Source organism: Myodes glareolus, chromosome 9 (assembly GCF_982192425.1).
Source record: "Myodes glareolus chromosome 9, mMyoGla1.1, whole genome shotgun sequence".
In the NCBI taxonomy this organism is placed as follows: Eukaryota; Metazoa; Chordata; class Mammalia; order Rodentia; family Cricetidae; genus Myodes; species Myodes glareolus.
In genome coordinates, this window is record NC_142034.1 from 69,417,059 (window position 1) to 69,444,761 (window position 27,703).

Sequence of the window (27,703 nt, forward strand, 5' to 3'; positions counted from 1 at the left end):
CACCTTCTCCCTCATCCTTCCTATAACCTGAGCACAGCATTTGTGACCTGTGACCCTGCCCCTTAGCTGAGTGTTTATTGTCTCCTTGTACAACCTGCGCAAGTGCTGATTCCTTAACCCAGAACCACAGGAAAGAGGAAGCCTTCTTCACCGCTGATGGGACTGCCAGCTGGTGCTGCCATGGTGAAAATGGGACAAAGCAAAAGCAGCAGAGCTTTTGTGACCCTGTCAGACTATTTTCAATATAATATCTGTATTAATTCCTTCAGAATTTCACACATGCATACCATGTATTTTGATCATATTCTCCTTTCACCCCCACGACTTAGCTGGGGCTTTTATTGCTGCAAAGAAACACCATGACCCAAAAGCAAGTTGAGGAGGAAAGGGTTCACTTGGCTTGCATTTCCACATCTACTCCATCATTGAAGGAAGCCAGAACAGGAACTCAAACAGGGCAGGAACCTGGAGGGAGGGGCTGATGCAGAAACCATGGAGGGGTGCTGCTTGCTGGCTTGCTTTCCATGGTTTGTTCAGTCTGCTTTCTTAAAGAACCCAAGATTACTGGCCCAGGGATGGCCTCACTCACAATGGGTTGGGTCCTCCCCCATCCATCACTAATTAAGCAAATGTTTTACAGGCCTGCCTACAGCCCAATTTTATGGAGACTTCGTTTTAATTGAGGTTTCCTCCTCTCAGATGCTTTAGCCTGTATCAAGTTGACATAAAACTATGCAGCACATTCCCCCAGCCCTTCCAGATCCACCCTCACTCCCCACTTTCCTCCCAACCTTGCTGCTTCTTCCTTTGTAATTACCCACTGAGTCCAATTTGTGCCGCCCATACACTCATGCGTGTGTGGCTGTCCACTGGAGCATGTTCATCCTATTAAAGCCACAGCAACTGCCAGGAGCCCTCTGTGTGTGTGTGTGTGTGTGTGTGTGAGAGAGAGAGAGAGAGAGAGAGAGAGAGAGAGAGAGAGAGAGAGAGAAAGTTCTAGGCAGGGCTACTAGAGATCCTATCTCAAAATTTAACAATAACAACAACAGCAACAACAATATAGTATCCAGAGGGGTTAGCAAGATGGCTCAGCTGGTAAAGGTGCTTGCTGCTAATTCTTCCAACCTGAGTTTGAACTCCTGGCTGCACGTTTGGATGCTGAAAGGAGAAAACTGACTCCACAAGCTATGCTGACCTTAAGCACACCGTGGCATGTCCCAAATAAACAAATCTTTTTACAAAAAGAAAAAAAGAATAAAAAAATAACTTCAGAATTCACTCACTTTTTCTCCCTGCCATCTTGCTGTAAAATCACTGCTCACGGCACCCTAGGCAGGAGCTCCCTGGGTGATCTCATTGTTAAAACCACAAATAACGGACAGAAGTAGTTTATGGTGGGAAAGGTTTATGTTGGTTTGTGGTTCCAGAGGGCTTTCAATCCATCCTAGTGGGGATTATGGGTGTTTGTTTGCTTGTAGAGACAGGGTCTCACTATGCCCTGGCTGACCTGCAACTCACTCTGTAGACCAGGCTGGTCTCAAACTCACATAGATCCACCTGTCTCTGCCTACTGAGTGTTGGGATTAAAGACTTCTGCTACCATGCCCCAGTCAATTGTGTGTGTGTGTGTGTGTGTGTGTGTGTGTGTGTAAAGAGCTCTCACAGCCTGAAGTTTGCCAAGTCGACTAGGCTGGCTAGTGAGCCCGAAGAATCCTCCAGTCTCCACCCCCCAGCACTGGGATTGCAGGTGTGCACCACCACACCTGATTGCTTTCCATGGATTCTGGGCGCAGAACTCAGGTCCTCCTGCTTGCATGGCTAGTGCCTTACTGACCAAGTGCTCTCTTCAGCTCACAAATGGCTTTTTAAAAGTATACGCTTACCTGCTTCCTAATTAGGTGGCAGTCCACACGGTCCTCCTATACAGAGGATCTGAGGGGTTGGCATGTGAGCTGGCACAAACCATTGTTCACCTCCAGCATGAGACGCTGGGACAGGTGACACTCTGCATCCCGGGCAGCCGCTTATTGCCTGGGCAGCCTCCATTGTGAGGTAGCTGTGGCTTGTTCCCTGCCAGAGGCAACCAACCCTGAGCCTGAGCCCACAGCCAGGCGCCAGAACTTCCAGTCTAAAGATCCCTTCCTTCTCCCAGTCAGTGTTCCCTGGAGGCCACGGCATCAAGGGCTGAGCTGGGAGACAGACTGGAAGCCTGTGCAAGTCCTGGCAGGTGTCAAGGCAGTCCTGAAGGGGACCTGCGACCCTGTTCTAGGTGCCGCAGGAGCCTGGAGAGGCACCCTCAGGCCAAGCTTCTCCAGTCACTGTCCTGACTCCCCACATCCTGGGTTTCACCCAGGGCCAGGCACACCCAGGCATCGGGAGCCAGCCTCTGAGACTTGCTGGATGGCTTCTGATGAGAGTCCACTGAGGGCTCGTTCCAGCCTGCTGTAGCTGAGTGCTGTGCCTCTGCTACCTGTTCACCATGGTAAAGCCGCCTCTGCCTAGAAAAGATGCCAACTGTGAGTGGAATTTTTTCAGTGTGTCTAAGAACTCTTCACAAAGCAGCAGCAGTAGCAGCAGCAGCCACAGAAGCGTCTCCCCCGAGAAGGACCCTCAAGGGGAAGTCGATGGACTACTGTGAGTGATCCCATCACCCTTCTAGGGCAAGTACAGCTGGACCCCAGCTCCAAAGGCCCTCCGCATGCTCCCTGGTGACACAGCAAAGCTCCAGAACCTAGGAATGTTGACTGTAGCTCTGGAGAGCTGTCTGGGAATGCCACACTTCCCAGTTCTTGCAAAGAACCCAGATAAGGCAGCTGTCCGGAACCAGAGCTGCGGGCCAGAAAGCACATTCCTGACACTAGGAGAGTGTTCCTCTGTTCCTGGTCTACCCCAGTCCATTGTTCCCACAGACGTAGATCTTTCTGTAAACAAAGGATCACCCAATTACCCCATGTTCTACTTTTACCACCCCAAACTCAGGCATATAAAAGATTCTCTCTAGACAGAGTCTCACTCTGTAACCCAGACTGGCCTCAAATTTGCAATCCTCCTGCTTCAGCTTCCAGGGCGCTAGGATTACTGTAATGCCTCATCCCTGATAAGCAATGGTGATATTTTGTAACGAATCCTCAAATGCCATTTATGTAAAGCCTACAACTACTTATGTGGTATGACTTTAAAAGTATACAGACAGGCTAGAGAGAGCTCAGGCTACAGCCCTGCCCACTCTGCACAAGGACTTTGGTTCCAGAGATGGGGAGAGAAACAGAGAAAGAAAAGTGAAAAGTACACACACACACACAGAGAGAGAGAGAGAGAGAGAGAGAGAGAGAGAGAGAGAGAAGCGACCATGGTTTCTGAGGAAGATGTGTGGTAGGTCAGGAGACAGGAGAGTGAGCAGCTTTATTCACAAGGTTCTCTGTTACGCTCTTTAACTTCCGAATCTCTTACGATAGTGGAGCTGTCTAGTTTCTTCCACTCGTCTGTGTGAACACAGAGGGACTCTATAGACACCAAGAAACCCACCATCCACATCATTCACAAGAGAATCCATCCAGGACACGGCAAGTGCTGCAGGCCCTTGTGTAAAACTTCTGGACACTTAGAAGTAAACAGGAATGGCCACCTAATGTGTGCTTGTTTTGTCATTGGTAGGCCACGGGCATTTTCCTTACAGCAGCAATGTCTTGTTTTCCAAGGAAAGAATAGAAAGTTTAATTTTCTAAATGTCTCATCATAGCCCCCAGCCTATGTGTGCTGTCCAACGCCCTATGACCCAAGGCATAATGCTGTTACCGAAGATGCAATGGTTTCCCATAATGCCTCATCTTTCCCGGAAGGTTGGGTACAGTGAGGCCAGTGCTGTCTGTGATCATGCAGAAGGGAGAAGAGAAGGGAGGAGAGTCTATAAGACAACTTACTCCTGAAAAACTGACAAAGTGAAAAGGAGTAAGTGGGAGGAGATATATTTCCCAATAATTGTAGTTGACGAGAAATTACTGTATAGAAAGACTGGTGTCACAGAACTCCTCTATATTATGTAGCCGTTTGTAGAGATCTGTGTGTATTTATTCAATGAACATTGGTTAAGTTGATGTAGGAAGGGCTGGCTAGAATCAGCAAATTCTTTATATATCTACCAATCACTGTCCTTTCTCTAGTAAGTTAATGATCCAGTAAGCAGACATGGCGGCATTCCACCTTTCAGAGATGGAAGCAGGAAGATCAGGAGTTCAGTGTCACCCTGGACTACATAGCAAATTTGAGACTATCCTGGGTTGGTTACGTAAGACTCTGTCTCAAATGACAAGTCTTTAAAATTTTAAATTAAATTAAAAAGATCTGCCAGCAAATAGTCTACAGATTGGAGCAGTGGCTACCAATGTCTTCACTGTCTGTCTAATGTTAGCAGTGTATAGGCCTCAATGATTGTTGTTTGGGAGAATAAACCCCAAGGAGTCTCCCAATTGGTGGCAATTTCTATTTGCTTCCCCTTCAGAGTTTCCTGCTTGTTGAGCCTCCTGAACTGGCACAGCCCTGGATCACCTGATCCAGGACAGTACCCTGGGATTGAGAGTCATGCTAGAGTGAACACACCTGGCTCTGTCCTCTCCCAACACACACACACACACACACACACACACACACACACAGATGCTGGGACAGGGGCGGGGAGCCAGCCCTGCCTTGCCTTCCCCTTCTATTCCCTCTCCTCTTTGTTTTCCTCCGCTCCCCTCCTTTCTCCTGCCCTTGCCTCCCACCCCCTCCCCCACAATACCCTCTTCTCTCACTTTCTCCCCCACAGGTTTATGCAAATCTTTATCCACCTGCTGAAAAGCAACATTGGCACAGGGTTCCTGGGGCTTCCCCTGGCTGTGAAAAATGCCGGATTGTTGGTAAGAGCCTAGAAACGAGACTCATCCTAACTGCTAACTGCCGTAGGGGTAGAACAGTCTCTAGACCTCTGTAATGGGTGACCCTGAGGGACTGGGCTCTGAAACAGCAGCCGTGCCCATCAATTTCCAGCCAGTAACCAACCAGGAAACACACTGAGCGCTGCTGGAGAGGGCAAGGATCCCCATTCACCCTCCTCCACTCCAGCCCCTGGGGTGTCGAGTCACCCACCTCCCTTTTACGCTGCACTGACCTCGTCCTTGTACACTTGCATGCGTGTGTGACCCCTGTTTCCTTCCACCTGATGAAGTGCCAAGTGACGCTGGAAAGCTGCGACAAGAGGCTCTCCAGGTCAAGGTCAACCTAGACTATGTAGTGAGTTTTGAGGCAGCCTGGGCTACAGAGCAAGACTGTCTCAAGAAGAAAACAAAACAAAATACCCACAAGGGTGGAGGATGTAGCTTAGTTTCAAGACCAGTGACACGAAAGCCTGGGTTCAGTCCAAAGCACTGAGAAATAAAAATAAGGATAAAACCACCTGATGGTACATGAGATGGGGCTAGGCGTGGGAATAAGCATGTCCCTACAATCCCCATGTCCCCTACACCCAGCTGACACATCTCCTGGCTTATGCCCCCTCTTAAAAACTGTACCACGTCCTACACACGCGAAAGCTGTACCTTACATGTGTCTTCCCTAGAGTCCTTAGGGAGCTTGCAGAAGTCTAGCATACTTGCTCTGAATTTGTGATTAAAAAACCACATGGCCACCAGGTGGTAGCAGATGCCTTTAATCCCAGCACTCAGGATGCAGAGGCAGGGGAATCTATAGAACAAGTTCCAAGAGAGCCAGGACTGTTTCACGGAGAAACCCTGTTTCGAAAAAACAAAACAAAACAAACAAGCAAAAAAAGAACCACATGTCCCTCCACCCCTTCCTCCCCACAGTCCCCCTCTGGAGACCTGCACACAGAAAGCCCCAATGGTGCCCATGAGGACAGGTTGGTGCCTCATGTAGAGCTTCTCTTTAGCCTGCTTGTCTTCTCTGGGCCTGAGAAGTGGCCCCTTGTTTCCTCCCACCTGATTTCTGATGACGAACAGCTCCAGCCAGAGGATGGAGCCTCTCCTTCAGAGCCCTCCAGGTTCTAGATGTCTGCAGAAGAGCATTAAATCCATGTGGCCTCAGCCTTACTGCCTTGGCCAGCATGCTCTGTGATGCCCTGCTAGCTCTTTAGACTGCCCTCTGTATCCCCTCTGTTGTTGGGTGATGTAGAGACCCTCCATTCTCCTCTGATGGTGGCCTGTACAGCGAGTCATTCTAAGAACGTGCCTGCCCCAGGGTTAAAGGTTGCAAACAAGGCAGAGGTCCTGCCATGTGAAGGCTGCCTACTAGTGGGGGCGAACAACATTCTTGACCCCTCATTTGTTCCTTTGTGACAATGATGTCACACAGGACCTATCTATAGTCTCACAGTGTGCCCTTCGGTCACATCCAGAAGATTGATGCACAATCAATCAACCTTGCTTCTTAAATGGGGTCTAACAAGCAGACTTGCAGAAGCAATGATCCTCAATGGGAGAGCGTTCTGCGCCAGCTCCACTCCCCTCCCTCAATAGTCTGCAATGTCCAGGAACAGCTTCAATGATCACATATTGGGGGGATGCTCACTGTCCGTGGGTGCAGCCCCCCACACCCTGCATTGGACAAGGTGGCACTTCACAACAGACCCACCTGCCATAATGTCCCTGGGGCCTGCTGATTAATGATCCTGAGAGAAGGGCACTACATCACAAAAAGAGCCTTGGTCTTTGAGACTCTTAAAAGCCAGGGCTAAGGTGTGTAAAGGAATTAAGTTTAGCATGGGGGTTTTGGAATAGTATACCTGAAGGCCAATGAAAAGGGCCTGGGCTGTGTGATGGGGGTGGGCTCATTGTCCCTGGAAGAACACCAGCCAGTGTGGGGCAACCCCTCAGCAACAACACTAAATAGGATGTTTGAACACAGCCTCCAAGGGCAGAGGACATTGAGCTAACTGCTCATCATGGGCGACTTCCTGTTGGTTAGTTAGCCAGTTGTTGGTTGGTCGGTCGGTTGGTTGGTTGGTTGGTTGGTTGGCTAGTTGGTTGGTTGGTTGGTTGGTTGGTTGGTTGGTTGGTTGGTCGGTCACAGGGTCTTACACATAGCTCAAGCTTGCCTCAAACTCACAGTGATCCTCCTGCCTCAGCCTAAGCGCCAGCATTATTGACATGTGCCTCCAAAAACAGCAAATTTTCTGTCTATTTGGGGGCAGTGCTAGGATGGTCTCCAGGGTGTCACACACACTAAACAAGGCCCCACCACTGAGCTACAGCCCAGCTAGAGACTTTCATTCTACTGTACCAGGACTAGGCTGTGAATGGAGCCAGATGTCATCTCACTGTCTTCCTGTCCTGTCCCTCTAGGTGGGGCCTGTCAGCCTCTTGGCCATCGGGGTCCTCACAGTGCACTGCATGGATATCCTGCTGAACTGCGCCAGTCACCTCACTCAGAGGTCAGAGTCCACATCTCTCACCCCATGGGCTCCATTCCAGGGCCACTTCTCCTGTCTACCACTTCTGCTGCTCTGAATCCTCCAGAGGTGGCAAGGGGTTTGCAGAAGAGTGTTGTGGAATAGAATCTGTTTACGTAAAGATGTGTTGCATTTGTTTAACTATGTAAAGATGTGTTGCTGTTTCACCTTGCCTGCCTAAAGCACCTGACTGGTGTAATAAAAGCCTGATGGCCAATAGCTAGGCAGTATGAGGGATAGGTAGGGTTGGCAAGTAGAGAGAAAAGGGGAGCCAGCCAGCCAACTGGGGGTAAGAGGACTGGAAGCCAGCCAGTAGTGGGGGAACAACCAGATGCAGAGGAAGTAGGAAAGCAGGGTGGATGGTATGCAGATGAGGCAAATGAGCCTCAGGATAGCACACAGAAATGGGATCATTTAAGTTTTAAAAAAAAAAAGCTAATTAGAAACAAGCCTAGACTAAGGCTGGCCGTTCATAACAAGTCTTCATGTCATGTACTGGCGGTCCAAGAAAGACCTCTGCAAAAGAGTCTCAGACAGAAACTGCCTTGTAGTCTGGGGAGAAATGACCACATAGGTTCATGTATTTGAACACTTGGTCCAGCTGGCAACACTGTTTGGGGAGGCTGTGGAAAGTTAGGAGTGGAGACTGGGGGAGGAGTGGGCCTTGTGCTGCCTGCCCACTCTGTTTCCTGGGTCTTCCGTGTGAAGCTCTAGTCTCACACTGCTACCCATGAACTCTATCATGACTTTCTCAGCATGGCAGACTGTGTGCCCTCAAACTGTGAGACAAAATAATCACTGCCTCCCTTAAATCAGGGTTTCTGCTCCTTCAGCAGTGATGCAAATGATGTGATTCTCTTGAGCCAAGAGCTTTGCAAGATTTCTGGGCTCCTTCCAGGAGCCCCCTGGGATAGAGACGGTTTTTATTCCCATTTTAGAGGTGAATAAATTTAGGCTAAAATACCTTGCCCTGGGTCACATGGTTGGGAAATGGCAGAACTGGTCTTTGAAGACCTGTCTGACTTCATGACTTCATTCTTTAAAATAAAAAAAAAAATAGTTCTCTGAAATTTTCATACAAAGTAATTTGATCATATTCACCCTCCTTCCCTGGTTCCTTCTGGATCCACTTCCTTCCCCATTCTATACTCTGTATTTCCCTCCCACTCTATACTACCCCTTTTCATTTCTTTTCTTTTTGCTTCTTTTTTCTTTTATTTTCTTTCCTTCCTTCTTTCCTTCTTTCCTTCTTTCCTTCTTTCCTTCCTTCCTTCCTTCCTTCCTTCCTTCCTTCCTTCCTTCCTTCCTTCCTTCCTTCCTTCCTTCCGTTTTATTATTAAACCTATTCGTAACCACCAGTGAATCTCTGAATGCCCCGCAAGCCCTCTGGGCCTCCATACCTCCTGCAGGCACCAACTCGCCCACAGTTGCATCAGTCTGACTTTGTCCTTTGGCTGATGGTGTCTTTCCTTTCTCTCTGACATCAACATTTTAGGACAATGGTCTTTTATCTAACTAGGGCCTTTTGCCATTCTTGTTTTGGTTATTTCCCAGATTGCCTCTAACTCTTTATGCCGTCCAGAATGAACTCGATCTCCAGATCTCCTGCCTACCCTCACATTCCTGAGATGACAGGCACACACCAGGTCCAGGGGGATGCTGGTTTAGAAGGCTCCATAAAAGTCCTGAGCCTCCTCTCTGTCCCCCAGCCCTGTAGTTAGCACTGTGCACGTGGCGTCAGGCCAGCGCAGCAGTTCCTCTCTGTTCCCACCCAGGACCAGAAGGGTCCTACTGATGAGTCACCCATTCCCCCTCAGAAAGGAAGAGATCACCTTCTCAGGGGCTCCCAAACCTCAGTGTAAAGTTTACATTGTAAACCAAAACAGTCACAGGCTGGCCACGCCCACTCTGCCTTTCCCTCCACCTCTTCTGCTCTGCTTCTTTAAACCAGTGCACAGATATTGCTTAATCCAAAGGACAAAACCAAAGAGATCTACTCAAATAATGTGTTTTTTTTTTAAGATGTATTTATTTATCATGAATACAGCGTTCTGTCTGCATGAATGCGTAAGGCCAGAAGAGGGCACCAGATCTCATTACAGATGGTTGTGAGCCACCTGTGGTTGCTGGGAATTGAACTCAGGACCTCTGGAAGAACAGCCAAGTGCTCTTAACCACTGAGCCATCTATCTCTCCAGCCCCCAAATAATGTGCTTAAAGCATGTTGCTGAGCGCATGCCTGAAGGGAGGTGGGAGAAGAATCAAGAGTTCAAAGTCGTACCCAGATGCACAAATCCACCCTAGTCTACATGAGACTCAAAAAAAAAAGCATAAGTGTATAAAAATTGTATAAGCTAATAATTAGCCTCTGAAAGTTGCACCAATGGTACTACTATTAGAAAATTCACAGACCACTCCACGCTATCACACACACACACAACAGTCATCACACACATACACAACAGTCACCAACTCAGGCACAATACTATACCTTCAGCAAAAGTGTCTTAACTTACGCATCCGTTGTCCTTTCTCCCTAGGCTGCAGAGGAGTTTTGTGAACTATGAAGAGACCACGATGTACAGCCTGGAAACATGTCCAAATCCTTGGCTGAGGACGCACTCAGTGTGGGGCAGGTACCGGTCACAAACACAGTGATGAAACCATGATTGAATCCCCTGCCTTTATGTCTGATCCCACACGCTTTTTTTTTTAAATTTTATGTTCAATTATATCTGTCCATGTGTTTATATGTGAGCATACATGAGTGCAAGTTCTCAAAGACACCAGAAACAAGTGCCAGATCCCCTGGAGCTGGAATTAAGGGTGGTTATAAGCCACCTGATGTGGGTGCTGGGACCTGAACCTGGGTTCTCTGCAAGAGCATGTGCTCTTACTGAGCCCTCTCTCCAGCCCCCGGTTGCACAGGTTTTTGAGTAGATATGTTCTCTTTGGAAACTATCGAGCAAGATAGAGGATCTCCCCATGGCCTCAGTCCTACCTTCTTCATCATGGTTCATAAATATCCTTTCTGGAGCTGGAGAGACACCTCAGCAGTTAAGAGCACTGGCTGCTCTTCCAGAGGACTTGGGTTCAGTTCTCAGTACCATATGGCAGCCCGTAACTTTCTGTAACACCAGTTCTAGGGAATCTGACACCTTCACACAAATGCACACAAAATAATAAACTTAAGCAAAATTTTAAAAATAAATAAATAGCCCTCCCAAGGCTATCTTTTTCTGTGCATATCAAGATGTGTGTGAGTGTGAAAAGGTATGTGTTAGCTGTGTTTGCTTTTTGAATAAAAGGAAGGAAGGAAGAAAGGAAGGGAGGGAGGGAAGGAGGGAGGGAGGGAGGGAGGAAGGAAGGAAGGAAGGAAGGAAGGAAGGAAGGAAGGAAGGAAGACAAGAACTCCTATAGCCAGGGTGACCTTGAGCTTGCTAAGAAGCCAAGGATGACTTTGAACTTCCCATACACTACCAAGCTGGGTTAATACAGGACTGAGAAGCGAAGCTTTATAAACACTAGGCTAGAACTCTACCAGCCGAGCTACAACCCCAGCCCTAGTTTGTTTTATGTTTTCTTTTATGTTGCTTAGAATCATGTTGCTTACTGGCTTGCTTGTTTGTTTGTTTGAGACAGGGTCTTCTGCTTATTAGGCTGACCTCAAACATGCTTTGTAACCTCAAGATGACCCTGAACTCCTGACCCCTCTCCTCCTTCCCAAGTGCTGGCTGCGCACTTCGCAACTAGCCTGAAACTAGATTATCTTTATCTAACAGTGTAACAGTTACCTGCCCTGTTGCTGCAACAGAGTATCCGAGGAAAAAAAACTTGAAAAAGGGAGAGTTATTTCTGCTCACAGTTCCAGACAATTCTATCTACAGTGTCAGGCACAGCATGGCAGCTGGGACAGGAAGCAGCTGGTCCATACATTGTGTCCAGAGTCAGGAGACAGAGAGGGGAGGATGCTGGTACTCAGCTCATATTCTCCCTTGCATTCAGTCTGGGATTCAGCACATAGAATCGTGTTGCCCACATCCAATGTGCCACTGTGGGTCTTCCCATCTCAGTTAGCTTGTTTCTGTTTGTTTGTTTTGAGACAGGGTTTCTCTACATACCCCAGGCTGTCCTGGAACTCATTAGGTAGTCCGGGCTGGCCTCTCATTCAAAGACTCCACCTGTCTCTGCCTCCTGAATGCTGGGATTAAAGACATGTCCCACTAAACCCAGACAATCAACTTATTCTAGAACGTCTCTCACAGACATGCCAAATACCTGTTCCCCTTGTGATTCTGTATCCTGTCACTGTGACAGCAGAAATCGGCCATCACACACAATCTCCCTCTTTTTTCATCTCGAGACATACACATCTCATCCTTTGAAGGCTCACAGAGTTCTCTGGTGGGGATGTTTACCGTTTCAGCTGATCCCTGGGGGTAGACATTTAGCTTGTTCCCTTTATTGTGGGGTGAAGACCCAGAGACCACTTGACATGACCAAAGTTTGAATTGAGAGTCTGTATTTCGTTGGCCTGCAACTGCCTGGGGGGAGGAACACTTCTCACAGAGCAGCCCCGGATGCATATTACAGGGAGTTTTTAAAGACAAAGAACACAGAAAAACGATATCCTGGCTGTCAGGGGAAGTTAGCCAACTGTTTAAGGAGAGCCAAGAACACGCAGTTAGCTGGGGCATTTCGACCCTAAGTTTCTAGAACAAGGTTGGTGCCTTCCCAGGGGACTTATCAGGGCAGGGGGTAGAAACCAAAGATGGCTTCAGCTGAGACAAGATGGAGAAACCTTTACCCTGTTGTACCTCGTTTGATAAGAAGGTAATGGTGAGCCAGTCCTGGTAGCCCAAACCCGTCATGCCACTGTCCTGGTCAGCTATAATTGTCAATGTGACACAGTGTAGAGGGGAAAGCCTAAACTGAGATATTGCCCTGATCACATTGGCTTATGGGTAATTATCTTGACTGTTAATTGTTGTAGGAAGGCCCAGCCCACAGCATCATTCTCTGGGTCTATACAAGAAAGCTAACTAAATATGAACCTGTGAGCAAACCAGTAAGAAGCATTCTCCCATGAGTTCTGCTTCAGGTTCTCACCGTGCTCAGGTCCTGACTTTTCTCAGTGAAGGACTGTGACCTGGGGGTGTAAGATGGAATCAGTCCTTTGCTATCCTATGTTGTTTTGACCAGAGTGCTTTATCACAGTAACTGAGAAAGCTAGGACAGCTACGTTCCCTGACGGCTGTCAGAAACACCCAGAGCTCAAAGCCTGCTTAAATTCAAGACATAGTAATGTAGGGAGACCCCTGTGCCAGGATTTCAAGAGTCAGGGATGCTGGGCTCTGTTGGAGCACACCTTTGATCCCAACACTCAGGAGGCAAAGGCAGGTGAGTCTCTGTGAGTTCGAGGTCAGCCTGGTCTACAAAGTGAGTTCCAGGACAGTCAGGGCTACACAGAGAAACCCTGTCTCAAAAAACAAAAACAAACAAAAAAAGAAATAGGTATGTAGCTCAGCAGCAGAATTGGAGGCCCTGGCTTAGATCCTCATCACCACATACTTGGGCACGCGCGCACGCACGCGCACACACACACACACACACACACACATACACACACACACGCACACATTGGTGATATGTTCAAAACATTTTTCTGTTTGATCATTGCTGGCCTTCTAACCAATCTTGAAAGGACTCAGAGGGAGACTTCACTGCTCTAGAAAAATGGGATTGCCAGGGCTTTCACCATAAAATGACACCTCAAAGGTACAGAAAACCCCGGTAGTGGAGGAACAGAGACATCCCAAGACCCCTCAATGAGGCCTTCTCTGACAATCCTTCTCCAGGCAGTGAGTCAACACTGAGGGAGCCCTCAGTGAGTGCCCCTTCCGCACCACCCACCCCTACCTCAGGCCCCTCAGACGGGCACTGATCTCCCAGTCAGGAATTGTTCTAGTCATCAGCCAGATGAGGTCAGCATCCATGTCTGATGACATCTTAAGTAGCTATGTAGGGCAAAAATAGCCCCTGGATTTCACTGTACCCATGCCTGTTGAGATGGAAAATTATACAGTTCGGAGAAAACGAGCAAGTCGCTGAAAGCCACACAGGAATCTAGTGTCGGAGCAAAGACTAGAACTCAAGATCTCTCTCCTCTCCAGCCATCAGGATTTCCTTGTCCCATTTCTTTAGAGTTCAGTAACTGAGAAAAGTCAGAAACACTCGGAGGGAAGTCTCTCTTCAACCAGGGATGCTTCATTTTCAGCGTGTGAAGAGGAACTCAGAGGCTTGCGCAAGACCAGCCTGCCCCACATAGTTAGCAGTCGTGGATGGATGCTCAGCCTTTAGATGGACAGTCAGTGGGGAACTTCATAAAGGAAGGTGCAGCGATGTCCCCGTCACACCGGTCCATGCCACAGGTGTCTTGTGATCGAATAGTGTGTATAAAGATCCAATCTGGTGTCTTGTGATAGAATAGGTCTATAAAGATTCGATCTGAAATCCTCTTGCCAGTGGGGAAAAAAAATCAGTGAAGAAACCTCATCTAATCAAACCTCCTGACCTGCGATCAGCTCACGAGAAGACCAAGATAAATGACGCACAAGGTCAGCGGGACCTGTAAAACAGGACATGCCGACTGGACAGATGGTCTGTCAACTCAGGGTACCACCAAAAAAGTAAAAAGTTGCAAGACAAAAAGAAAAACAGGACTTGGGTGTAGCTTAGGGGTGGAGCACCTGCCAAGTATGCAGGAGGCCCTGAGTTCAATTCCCAGTACCAGAAAACAGGAACCAACTAAACAAACAACGAACGAACCCCCCCCCACACACACACACAAAGCAGGAAGAATATGGCAATTTTTCAAACTTAAGCATTGTAATAAAGTGTAATGCAGTGGCTTGCCTGGAACCAGCTTTGTGAAGGAGTGTCACAAAATCCTAAAGTCTTGGGTGTGAGGGGTACATGTATGAAGAGAGACCCAAAACCACAGGCCAACAGGGCGTTGGCCTCCAGTGAGTTGAAAGAGGAACAGCGTTGCTGCTTTTATCATGCATGCCGCTTGAGGTACTTTCAGAATTCTAATCTGGAGGATACAGCCACACAAACAGCATGTAGGCAGTTCATAACAAGGCCAGCCTGAAATGGATGGAGCTAGAAAACATCATTTTGAGTGAGGTAACCCAGACCCAGGAAGACAATTATCACATGTACTCACTCATAGGTGATTTTTAAACATAAAGCAAAGGGAAACCAGCCCGCAAATCACAATCCCCGAGAACCTAGACAATAATGAGGACCCTAAGAGAGACATACATGGATCTAATCTTACATGGGAAGTATTAAAAAACAGGATCTCCTGAGTAAATTGGGAGAATGGGGACCATGGGAGAGGGCTGAAGGGGAGGGGAGAGGCAGGGAGGGAAGCAGAGAAAAATGTAGAGTTCAATAAATAATAATAATAATAATAATCAAAAGAAGACCAGCCTGGAGTTTCCAAAATAACCTAGCATAAATCAGCTTCACACACTGCCTTTAATCCCAGCACTCAGAAGACAGAGCCAGGTGGATCTCTGTGAGTTCTGGTCTACAGAGCTAGTTCCAGGACAGCCAGGACTACGAAGAGAAACCCGGTCTCAGAAAGACAAAACAAAGCAAAAACCTAACAGGCACCACATGCAGGCAAAATTCTCCATGTTGCAGGGGGTTAAAAAGGCTAAAGAGGTACAGCTAAATACAACATACAGCCTTGGAAGCCTTTTAACAAAAGTAAAAGTTAAGTCAGGTATAGTGGCACACCTGCAACCCCAGCACTCGGGAGGTAGAGGCAGGAGAATTAGGAATTCAGAGGCAGCCTGATCTACATAGGGAGCCTCGGCTACATGAGACCATGCCCCCCCAAAAGAAAACAGTATTTGTGAGGTAATTAATATATCTAAAATATAGACTGTATATTTGATGCTAAAGTTGATTTCTCTCTATCTAGGATTAAGAAAAATCGGCGTGAGGTATTCCAAGTAGATGTTTCATGACTTTTGAAATTTTCATTGAAATAATTCTAAAACAGTGTGTGTGTTTTGTTGTGGTTGGTGTTGGTGGTGGTGGTGGTGGTGGTGGTGGTGGTGGTGGTGGTGGTGTGTGTGCGCGCGTGCTTGTGTGTGTGTTGAATATATATGCCCAGAATGTAAATCAGGTCAAAGGTAACTACTCAGACATTCACTAGAGTGTGTGGATGTGGTGGTTGTGGTGATGTCAGCACTGTTGGGGTAGAAGCTAGAAAATCGGGAGTTCAAGGTCACAGTTAGCTACCTGGCTAATGAGAGGCCAGCCTGGGCTACATGAGGCTCTACCTCAAAAAACAGAACAGAGCCTAAAGCCAGAGTTTATGGGTATTAATCCTACCATACTATCAGCTTCTTCTGAGGGGCTGAAATCTCTCGAAATGCAATCATCAGAAACAATGGCTTTGGAAATGAAACCCATTGTAAACAATGACTCTTTTCCCTTGCTGTCCTCTTCCTTCCCAGGTACATTGTGAGCTTCCTGCTGATCATCACTCAGCTGGGCTTCTGCAGTGCATATTTCATGTTTATGGCAGACAATCTGCAACAGGTAGGGAGGGCTCTTCTGGGTAGAGTGGGAGCAGAGGGAACCTCCCAATGCTGGGGCTATTGGTGGGGCCATAACATCTGAGCCTATCTGCCCCATATTAGACCACGGTTGGGACCAAAGCAGAGCCAAAGCCTCTCCCCCTTCCGTCTGGAAAGCATAGATGAAATCTACCTTAGGCATCTCAGGTTGTCACATCCCAAAGGTCTAACAAGCTGTCGTCTTCCCCTCATCATGTTCCTAACATGAGACAAGTCTGTGAGAGCATTCTTTTATGGCTTTGCGGGACGGAGGAGTACACCCAGCCATCCCGGAAGAAGAGGGAGCTGTGTAACTAACAGAGGGCCTGGTGGGGGAGCGGCTGCTCAGCTCCCAGCCCTGCCCAGCTTCAACCGCTGAGTCTAAAGAGGATGTAACTGAACCCTCTCCTCTAGTCATGTGAGGGGAAACAAAAATTGCCACTTCACGAGGAATTAAAGATTGTTTAGCAGATAAAAAGACCGTTGAGTCCTTGGGCTTTAGCATGCTCAGGGTTTCCGGTTGTCAGAATCACATACACTATCATTAAGGTGGCTAGAGTTACCAAATAAAAACACAGGTCACCTAAAACCAGACATGGTGGCTCACATCTGTAATGCCAACACCTGGAAGGTAAAAGCAGAGTGATCAAAAGTTCAAGTCTGAAGCCAGCATCAGATATATAAGATTAGATCTCAAAAAGTGGGAGGGGCTGAAGGCATAGCTCAGTCAGTAAACTGCTTGTCTTTGCGAGCACAAGGCCATGGGTACCGTCCCCCAGAACCCACATATAATAAAGCTGGGCTTGGGGGCATACAGCTGTAATTCCAGTGCTGAGGAGGCTGAGAGATGGGTGCCTGCTGAGCCCTGGATGCCCAGCCCAGCCCAACATACCCAGTACCAGGTTAATGAGAGACCCTGTGTCAAAAAACAAGGTGGGAAAACCTGAGAAACAGTCCTGAGTTTGTCCTCTGGAGCCCCGACTCCCCAGAAACACATATATGTCAGTGCACAGACTCCCAAAAGACACCCAGCTCCGGAGCTGGAGAGATGCCTCAGCAGTTAAGAGCATTCGTTGCCCTTTCAGAGGACCCAGACCTGGGTTCAGTTCCCAGCACCACGTAGTGGTTCACAGTCATCTGTAACTCCAGTTTGGGGAGATCTGACTCCCTCTTCAGACTTCTTCCAACACGAGGCATGTACATGATCCACTTACACATATACATATATACACATATACATATATACAGACAAAACACTCACACAATAAAATGAAACAAATCTAAATTTTCATCTGAAATTACTTATTTTAGATAAAAAGCTAAAATTATTTATTTTACTTTCATGTGTATGAACGTTTTGCCTACATGTATGTGTGTGCACTCTATGCCCATGAATGTCAGAGAAAGGTGCTGGCTTCCCTGAAACTGAGGCACCTCTCTTGCCTCCCAAATAAATGTTTTCAAAGGCATCTGGTTATGCTGACATTTCACACAAGTCATGAATAATACCTTTTCTGCTGGGGCAGTAAGTCGTCAGTTGATCAACTGAAATCCTAACTGAAGTGGTTCTTCGTGACTCAGGATTGATGTCCCGCTTTTCCCTGTGCCTCTTTGGCAGATTGTGGAAGAAGCTCACTTCACCTCCAACATCTGCCAGCCCAGGAAGAGCCTGGTGATGACCCCCGTGCTGGATGCTCGCTTCTACATGCTCACCGTCCTGCCCTTCCTCATCCTCTTGGTGCTTGTCCAGAACCCGCAGGTGTTGTCTGTCTTCTCCACCTTGGCTACCATCACCACCCTGGGCAGCCTGGCTCTGATCTTCGAGTATCTCATTCAGGTCTGTGTCTGAAGCCACACGGAAGAGGGTCAAGGTCCAAGGCTTCCAAAGCATGGCAGGGTTATGAGCACGGTGGGAAAGTGCTCAGTCCCCTGCCCTGGGCCTAGATGATTTCTAGAAATACTTCTGTCCCACAAGCTGTGAATTAGGCATGATTATCAGCAACCCTCATCTTCAGTATCAGGGTCATATCCAAAAATTGGATCACTAAGTAATTTAGTGATTCTGTGATCAGATGTTGTTTGAGAAGATGGGGATTTGGGGCTCGATAGCGAGAGATAAAGAAGGATGTCATATTCTCCATCACGTCAATGAAATAACAAGAAATAGCATGATGGAGGAGGGTTATCTGTCTATTGTGTTATTTTCATTGGTCAATAAAGAGACTGCCTTGGCCCCTTGATAGGACAGAAAATTAGGTAGGCGGAGTAAACAGAACAGAATGCTGGGAAGAGGGCTATGAGGCAGATGCCATGGAGCCAGCCACCAGGTCAGACATGCTGAACCTTTTCCGGTAAGCCACCACCTCGTGGTGCTACAGATTATTAGAAATGGGTTAATATCAAGATATGAGAGTTAGTCAGTAACTAACTCTCTAGAGATAATGGGCCAGGCAGTGCTTAAATGAATACAATTTGTGTGTTGTTATTTCTGGGACTAAGCTAGCTGTGCGGGAGCCGGGCAGGATGAAAAGCAGGCCTGCCCGCAACTCCTTTCTACAATAGCACAGTGTGGAGACTGAGAGGGCAGCAGATGAAGTGCTTACTGCCCTAGCATACGGACCTGAGTTGCCATGCCCAGTATCCACATAACAGCTTAGCACAGTGGGGCACACATGGTACCCCAGAACTAAGAGAGTGGAGGTGGGTAAGGGTTTGTTGGCCAGACAGTCTAGCTAAAATGACAAACTCCACGTTCAGTGAGAGACTCTTAAAAAATAACAGCAATAGAGGAAGACAGCAGAACAACTCTGACCTCCGCATGCACTGGCATGGGTACATGCACACAGATGCATATATACTACGGGTGGGCACACAACTGTACACACACACACACATGTGTCAGTGGACAGTGAAATGGGTAGGGCTGGCTGGATGGCTCAGATACTTGCCTCCAAACTTGAGGACCTGAGTTCCTCAGAGTGGAAGGAGGGAACAGACTCCCACAAATTATCCTTTTACTTCCACATGCATACTGTGGCACACATGCCCCACCCCCAGGAATATAAGTGTATTAGAAACTTTTAAAATAGATAGAATGATAGATAGATAGATAGATAGATAGATAGATAGATAGATAGATAGATAGATGAGAAATTTGATCTACTTGGTACCAAGAACTTTACACAACTTCCCCAACCTTCAAAATAAAACAACTTCAAAATACTATCTCTATCCCAGTTTCCAGGAAAAGACAGTAAGGAGAAGGGGCAGCAGGTGAGCAGATCTTTCCGGTTGGGCCAGCTGGTTTCCCGCCCATCATTGGCCTCTAATTGTTGCTTCATGTCTTTGAAGCATGGAATTTTTTGGAATTATATTAGTGTCCTGTTGCTGCTGTAACAAATAACCACAAATCTGGAAAGACGAAAAGAATAAATACATAAGACAAAACAAAACAAAAACCCAGAGTCTTATGTAGCCCAGGTTGGCTTTATAGCTAAGGGTGACCTTGAGCTTCTGACTCTCCTGTCTCCACTTCCGAGTGCAAGCTAGGCTTACTGGCATGTACCTTGACACCCAGCTTATGTAGGCTTCGTATCTGAGGCAGGCACTCTACCAACTGAACTATAACCCAAGACAAGTTTTCGCTTGTTTTTGCTTGATTTTGTTTTCTTTGGTTTCAGGGTATTTGTCTTGAAATAGGGTTTCATAAAGCCCAGGTCTACTTCAAGCTCTTTGAGTATTGGAGGGTGACCTTGAATTTCTGATGTTCCTGCTTCTACCTCCCAGGAGCTGGGTTTAGAGGCATGCACTACTGCATTTGGAGCTATGCAGAGCTGGGAATCAAACTTGGATCTTCCTGCATGCTGGGCAAGCACACTACCAACTAATCTATGCCCCCACCCCTAAAATGATACAGATTTCTTCTACAGGACTGGAGGGCTTACTGAGCTAATCAGAGATCAGCAAGGCTGTAGCTTTCCCAGAGGTATCAGAGTCTGTTTTTTTGCCTTTCCCAGCATGCTTTGGCCCATGTCCCTTCCATGGCCAAAGCCAGCTGCATCAGGCTGTCTCTCCATGCTACCGTCTTGTTTCCTCTTCCATTCCTCTCGTCCTCTTTTAAGGACCCTTACTTATCTGACTCAGATAATCCAAGTTTGTCTCCCTGTTTAAGATCATCTTCTTGACATCCTAAATTTCTTTTGAAAGCTCAGCTCTCTAGCCAAGCATGGTGGTATGCACCTGTAATCCTAGCACTTGGGAGGCTAAAACAGAAAGATAGCTTGGTCCACAGAGCAAGAACCTAACTAAAAAAAATAACATAATAGGTCCAGTTTTGGTGGTACATGCCTTTAACTTCAGTACTTATGAAGTAGACAATCGGATCTCTGTGAGTTTTTTTTGTTTTGTTTTGTTTTTCTGTGAGTTTTGAGGCTAGCCTGGTCTACATTGTGAGTTTCAGGGCAGCCAGGGCTACATAGAAAGACTGTGTCTAAGGTGAATGTCTGTGAGGGCCAGCCTGGTCTACAAGAGCTAATTCCAGGACAGGCTCCAAAGCTACAGAGAAACCCTGTCTCAAAAAACCAGAAAGAGAGAGAGAGAGAGAGAGAGAGAGAGAGAGAGAGAGAGAGAGAGAGAGGAGAGATCATGTCTATAAACAAACAAATAGCATAATCTGCTCATAGGTTCCAGGAATTAGAATGTGGACGTCTTTGAGAAACCTTTGTTTATTCTAGTCAGCCTGGACTACAAAATAAATTAGCTAATTAATTAGAGCACTTTTGTTTTTGTTTTTCGAGACCGGGTTTCTCTGTGTAGCTTTGGAGCCTGTCCCGGAACTAGTCCAGGAACTAGACAAGACTGGCCTTGAACTCACAGAAATCCACCTGCCTCTGCCTCCCCAGTGTTGGAATTAAAGGCAGGCGCTGCCACCACCCAGCTAGAACAGTTTTTTAAAGATAAGACAGTAACAGCGCTCTTTCTACGGCCACCAGATGTGACCCGAGATGCCCTCCCCACAGCAAGGCCAGCCAACACCCTGCCTCTCTTTTCAGGAGATCCCGCGTCACAGCAGCTTGCCTCTGGTGGCAAGCTGGAAGACTTTCCTGTTGTTCTTCGGCACAGCCATCTTCACCTTTGAAGGTGTGGGGATGGTAAGAAAGATGAGGTGCCCTACAGGGCGGCCAGCTGTTAGTCCCCATGTCACCTAGCAGTGTTGGGGCCAGCGAAGCATAAGGACTTCCTGGTGACAGGAAAGCCTGAACTAGTGAGGGCCGCTCCCAACCCAGACCACACCTCAAGCTCCCAAGATGAAGACAAAGATGGAAATTGTACTAATTAGCCCGCCCTGAGCAGGGTGTTGGGGCAATAACAAGTGGAAGACAAGATGAAGGGGGAGTGAGCATCTGGAGGGGGGGTGTGGCCATTTGGAGTGATGAGGCAATTTAACAAATGTGGCTGTGTGGAGGGTGTGATCTTGTAGAGGGGTGTAGTCTTCTGGAGGGGTTGTCCTTGTAGAGGGGTCCCTGATGATTCAGTCGACCAGGAGAAGAACACCAGTGCCTGTAAGAGAGCCTACACCCACATAATGGCTCTGCTTGGGACCCTGTCTTTCCCAAACCGTCTGCTTCCAGGTTCTTCCTCTCAAAAGCCAGATGAAGAGTCCACAGCAGTTCCCTGCCGTGCTGTACCTGGGCATGTCCTTTGTCATCTCCCTCTACATCTGCCTGGGGACTCTTGGCTATATGAAGTTTGGCTCAGACACTCAGCCTAGCATCACCCTCAACTTGCCCAATTGCTGGTAGGAACCTGCCAGCCTCAAGTGGGACAGGGAGGGGTGGGAGGTGAGCCTTAGTGGCAGAACGCGCATGCGTGGACCGGTCGCGTGGTTACCTTGAGCAGAAGAAATGGGCTGCTGTGAACTGCGGACATTCGCGTTAATTATGATAATGAATGAATGTGGTGGTCAGACACTGGGCTCCCTCTCGGTTTCTCTCAGTAGCCGTAAGCATCGTCACTGAGGACTCCATAGAACAGACAGTGCTACATTAGAGGTTGTCAGTGACCTTCCCAGCTCACACTGTCTAGTGGGAGTGGAGACCGGAGTTCCAAGTTTGACCCTAAAATGCAAAGGCCCTAAGGGGGTCAGTTTGGAAAGTGAAAACTCCATGGTAGAGCATTTGTGCAGATTGTCTGAGGCCCTAGGTTGGATAAGAATAATAATAATAGTTTTTAAATTTTTGAGATAGGGTCTCATGTAGCCCAGGATAACCTCAAACTTCCTTTGTAGCCAAAGCCAGCCTTGAATGCCTGACCCAATCTGCCTCTCCTTCCCAAGTACTGGGATTACAGGCATGCACTACCATTACCTGGGACTGCTACTTAGACTCTTGAGTATCCCCAGCTGGAACTCAGCCTGGAATCCTTACCCCCAGTCGTTTGTTCTTTCATCCATCTATCCAGGAAACACCCAGAGGTGGGATCTTTAGATCCTAGTGACTAAGTACATGTTCTAAAGCTAACTAATAGGAATCCGCATTCTGGTTCCTCCATGGCCGTGGGTGAGCCTCCCACCCTTCTGTACAGTAAGGCTTACTCACGTGCCTCTTTGTGTCGGTCAGGACAGCTTCATGATGCTCCGATCATGAACCATCACCACGGCTATCACACAAGTGTTTAACTCTTTGTTCACACCAACCCATTATGGGATGGCCCAGGCTCTTGTTCTAGTGAATCAGCCACACTCCAGGATGTTGCTGGTTGTCATGACAAAGAGTCACTGAATGCCACCTGCCCTTCCCAAGCAGCTAGTGCAGGAACTTGAACTACCTTAAGCTAGATGAGACAGCCCTCCTGCCAGACTCCTCACCCTGGCAGGAAAGGGCCTGGAAACCTTGGGCAAACAGCCCTCTACTGCACTCCCTGGCAGAGTGTGTGCTGGCAGCGATTGCTTTCATATACAGAAAATGCTAGAAAAGTGTTTGGCACGCAGAGAGCTCTGCGGATTATCAACTGTTACCATTGTTATGGTCCTTACAGGCTTGGGCTTTCAGGTGGGCGGGGTAATGGTGTCATCCATGTTCCCCAAAGCCAGAGAAGTAAAATAAGGAAAATGTCACCAGACCCACCCACCTTGCTGTGCCCTGCTAATGACCAGATGAGATCATGAATGTGGAAGCTTTGAAGTTATGCCTTACTTTATGAAAGCGAGATATTATCTTAATATGTGGGTCTTATTCTTCTCGGCTGATTGCACTTCCTCTGGCTATCATGGGCAGAGCCTTTTCATGCTGAAGTTGGCAGCTAAGTACATGGGCAGTGAGCTCCAGCCAGGCTTTTTACACAGGCTGGTATAAGCCGGCTGGTGAGTGGAGGGAGAGGAACCCACTCTTGAACAAACAACCCTTCCCAGTAAAAACACCAACAATTCCAGTCAAAAAGGGGAGGGGGTGATAAATACACAAAATAACAATTTTATATACAAAAAGGTCCTCAAAACATACAGAAGAAATGCCGGTTTAAAAAATTACAGTATTGAGGCTGGGGGATAACTCAGCTAAGCACGCTTCTCACAGAAGCATGAGACCTGAGTTAGGCCTTCAAAACTCACACAAAAATCTGGGTTTGGAACTGGGCGGTGATGGTGCACACCTTTAATCCCAGCACTCACGAGGCAGAGGCAGGCAGATCTCTGTGAATTCGAGGTCAGCCTGTTCTACAAAGAGAGTTCCACGACAGCCAAGGCTAAACAGAGAAATCCTGTCTCAAACACTCCCTCCTCCCCCAACACAAAAAATCTGGGTTTGGAGGTGTACATTTGCTATTCTAGCGCTGGGGGTGGAGACAAGCAGATCCCTGGTGTGCCAAACCAGTGAACCTCCCAGGGCCCACAGAGAGATCCCTCATCAAAAACAAGGTGCCAGCTCCCAAAGGGCAACACCTCTCCATGCTTGCACACGTGTGTGTATGTGCATACAGGAACACACACACATACTACAGTGTCAGAGACTGACATGATTCACATATTATTTTGGCACTTAGAGATGCCGTAGACTAGGACAAAAGGGCGATATCAAAATTTAAAAACATAGCTGGGGTCTGATGCCTAGTTCAGTGGTTGAGCGCTTACATGGCATACACGAGGCTCAGGGTTCAGTCCTCAGGACTACATACACCAGAGTGGTGGTTTGTGCTACCAATCCCAACAATTTCAAAATGGAATCTGAAGGTTGTTCTTGGCTGCATATCCACCTGGAAACCAGCCTGGGATACAGGGTGAGATTCATGTCAAGAAAAAATTAATTTAAAAATCATTTTTACTTTTGGAGTTGATGTATAGATAAGGAATATGGGGTGTGAGAGCTATAGATGCTGAGGTAAACAGATGTGGGGCATGTGGGTGTTTGTCATATATGCTGAAATATGCAGACATAAGTGCATTATGTGTGCTATGGTAAACAGATCTATGCAGAGATAGTCTTTGCAGCATTGTTTGTTTCTTTGGCAAAAGACGGAATAATCTAAGTTTCTTATTAACTGTCGACTAGTTGAAAAACTGAAAAAAAAATCTCTGTGCTGTTAAATAGAAATACCAGACATGTACTTACAGGGAACGACTTTTACAAGAAATATTTTATTTATTGTTTTGAGATGGGATCTCACTGAATAAGCCTTGTTGACTTGGAACTCACTATGTATACCAAGTTGGCCTCAAACTTGTGGCAATCCTCCTGCCTCTGCCTCCCAAGATCTGGGATCACAGGCATGTCCTGCCACATCTGGTTTTATATTTGATGAAATAACAAAGGTCAACAAACAATTCATAGAGACGTGCCACCATGCTTCTGTGGGTGTATTGTGGCTCCCCTAAGAGTAAGATTGTAGGCACAGGGCTGGGAGGATGACTCAGTGGATAAAGTGTTTGCCACCCAAACATGAAGACCCAACTTAGAACCCTAAAGCTCCATATAAGAGCTGGGCACAGTGGTGGATGTCTGTAATCCCAGTGTTCCTAAGTGAGACAGGAGTCAGGGACAGGAGAGTCCATGTGGCGCAGCTAGCCTGCACATGCGGCAGTAACAAACGGGGCAGACGCTGCTCCAGATATGGTAGCAGGCTGGGATGGACACTTGAGGCTGTCATTTGACCTCCACATGGGAGCCACAGCAAACTCTGAGGGAACTGCAGTGACAATCAGGGCTGGGGAAATCCTTGTGGCCGTATGACTGCTACACTCTGAGTTGTATTACACGTACATATGGCATAATTTTTAAATAAAATATTTAAATGAAATACTTGGAGGTTCCTCTAGCTCCAGAACTTACAGGGATGCATGGTTCCATGTCCCCTCTGAGCCAGGCTGACCCGAGTCACTGACCCTTGACCTGTGAAGCTTCCAGTGAGTCCCGAGCCACCGTCCTGGAAGACTGGTGGCGTCACACATCCTTTCAATGTTCTGTCTGCAGGTTGTACCAGTCAGTCAAGCTGATGTACTCAGTTGGCATCTTCTTCACCTATGCCCTCCAGTTCCACGTCCCAGCTGAGATAATCATCCCCTACATCATCGAGAGAGTGTCTGAGAACTGGGCTCTGTTCGTAGACCTGACCGTTCGCACAGCCTTGGTCTGCCTGACGTGTGAGTTGGGGAGGTGACGCTTATACACTCAAACCTATGACATGTGTCCTACCCCAGTATAGTGCCCACCCCAGCAGCCTTGGCTCCGCCACTTGTCTCTGTGATCTACAAGGTGTTTGTCTCTTTGCTTCTCTTCTTTCCATCTGAAGATGGCTTAGAAAACTCACAGAAAGAAAGCCACCCCCAGTCCTCTTGCCTAGGCAGTGGGCACTGACCGAATCATGGGAGAAGGCAAGATTTTTCTTGCACAGCCACTTGCCTACCTGCTGACCACTGTACTTGCTCATGTGTCTGCCACTCATACCAACCTTGTGTTGCTACCACCTGAGGGAGCCACGGCCCAGAGAAATCGTCACATCCCCACATCACACAGCTCCATGACAGATGGGGGATCTGGTCCCCTAGAGTCTCTCTCCTTCCCATTTTAGGTATGATCAAGTCCCTGTGTCATCAATTATTTAATTGTGAAGAAATTTATATATTTAATTGTCCCCAAAGGGGACAATTAGTTAGGCTGATTTGCTAAAGATCTGGGGGTTATTTAGGACTTCCCCCACCCTCTTTCTTCCTTCACCCACCCCTTTTGTTCACAGCAAACATAGCTTAGGAAGCATTGGAAGAAGGGCTGGGTCATCCTTTTTCTGGAACATTCTAGGAAGAGAGGATCAAAAGAGGTGCCCAGGAGGAAAGAGCAAAGAAACTGGGGATGTTTGACCTAGAGAAGTGAGGTTACTGGACTTCTAGTGTTTGATAGAGTACGAGGCAGAAGAGACCCTTAGTGTGTGAGAGGGAGATTTGCTGGCTGCCAGACTAGCTCCAGATCCAATGAGAGACCCTGTCCCAAGGATGAGACACAGAGTGCTAGATGACAGAGCAGGACACTTGATTCCCTCTGCTGGCCTCCACACTCATACACACACACACACATTCACACACACATAATATACACACATATAACATATACATACACACACATAATATACACACATATAACATATACATACACACACATGTACACACACCCCATTTTTTCTCTACAAAAATGATAATTTTAAAAAAGGACTGGGGGACAGACAGGGAGACAGGGTCTGGAGCCATGGTGCCTGATCTAATCCTTAAACTCCAAAGCCAAGCTTGTTGGGTACTCCCCTCTTTGAGGCACACTCAGCGAGTCTACATTCCCCTCTCTTTCTGCAGGTTTCTCGGCCGTTCTCATCCCTCGCCTGGACCTAGTCATCTCCCTGGTGGGCTCTGTGAGCAGCAGCGCCCTGGCCCTCATCATCCCGCCCCTGCTGGAGATCACCACCTTTTACTCTGAGAACATGAGCTGTGTGACCATTGCTAAAGACGTCATGATCAGCATCCTGGGCCTCCTAGGGTGTGTATTCGGGACATACCAGGCGCTCTACGAGATGACTCAGCAGGCCCACCTTTCCATGGCTAACTCTACAAAGGGCTACATGTAATTGCCTATTTTTATTTGCATAGTTCTTCCTTCCTCCCATGCTCTGTTGGATTCCCATTATATACGTTTCAAAACCCAGCATCTCTATGCTAATTAGTGGCTTCTTTATCTGCCAAGAGGAACATGGTACTGGTGTGAGAGTCGCGACTGATCCCTGAAAGGTGCCCTGCTGTTGGCTTTGGGTTTCTTGGGTAGTTCTTTTGTGCCTTGAAGCCCAAATGAGGCCAAATTTTTGATACCATCAGCTTCAAAAAGCCAGGCAAGGTTGTGCATGTCTGTGGTCCCAGTGCCAGAGAGACGGGGAGGCAGAGACAGATGGATGCCTAAAGCTCATAGGCCAGTCAGCCTAGCCAAATCAGTGAGTTCAGGTTCACTGAGACACCCTGTCTCCCAAAAACAAGATAGAGTGCAATCGAAGAAAGATACCTGATATCAACCTCGGTCTCCACACATGTATATGTATGTGTACACACACCCACACTGATAAGTACACGTATCACATAGCCAAAGTGGGGGAAACAAATAAC

The 27,703-nt window shown here is 47.5% G+C and overlaps 1 protein-coding gene across 1 annotated transcript; it reads left to right on the forward strand.

Moving 5' to 3' along the window:
• The first annotated feature begins 1,654 nt into the window (after positions 1 to 1,654).
• Slc36a3 (solute carrier family 36 member 3) lies at positions 1,655 to 27,703 on the forward strand. The gene is made up of 10 exons (XM_048437733.3): positions 1,655 to 2,634; positions 4,805 to 4,895; positions 7,335 to 7,423; positions 9,982 to 10,077; positions 15,979 to 16,063; positions 17,699 to 17,917; positions 21,132 to 21,230; positions 21,711 to 21,877; positions 25,542 to 25,711; positions 26,909 to 27,703. Exons 1-10 carry the CDS (start codon positions 2,480 to 2,482, stop codon positions 27,175 to 27,177), a joined length of 1,440 nt encoding a protein of 479 aa, XP_048293690.2. The 5' UTR covers positions 1,655 to 2,479; the 3' UTR covers positions 27,178 to 27,703.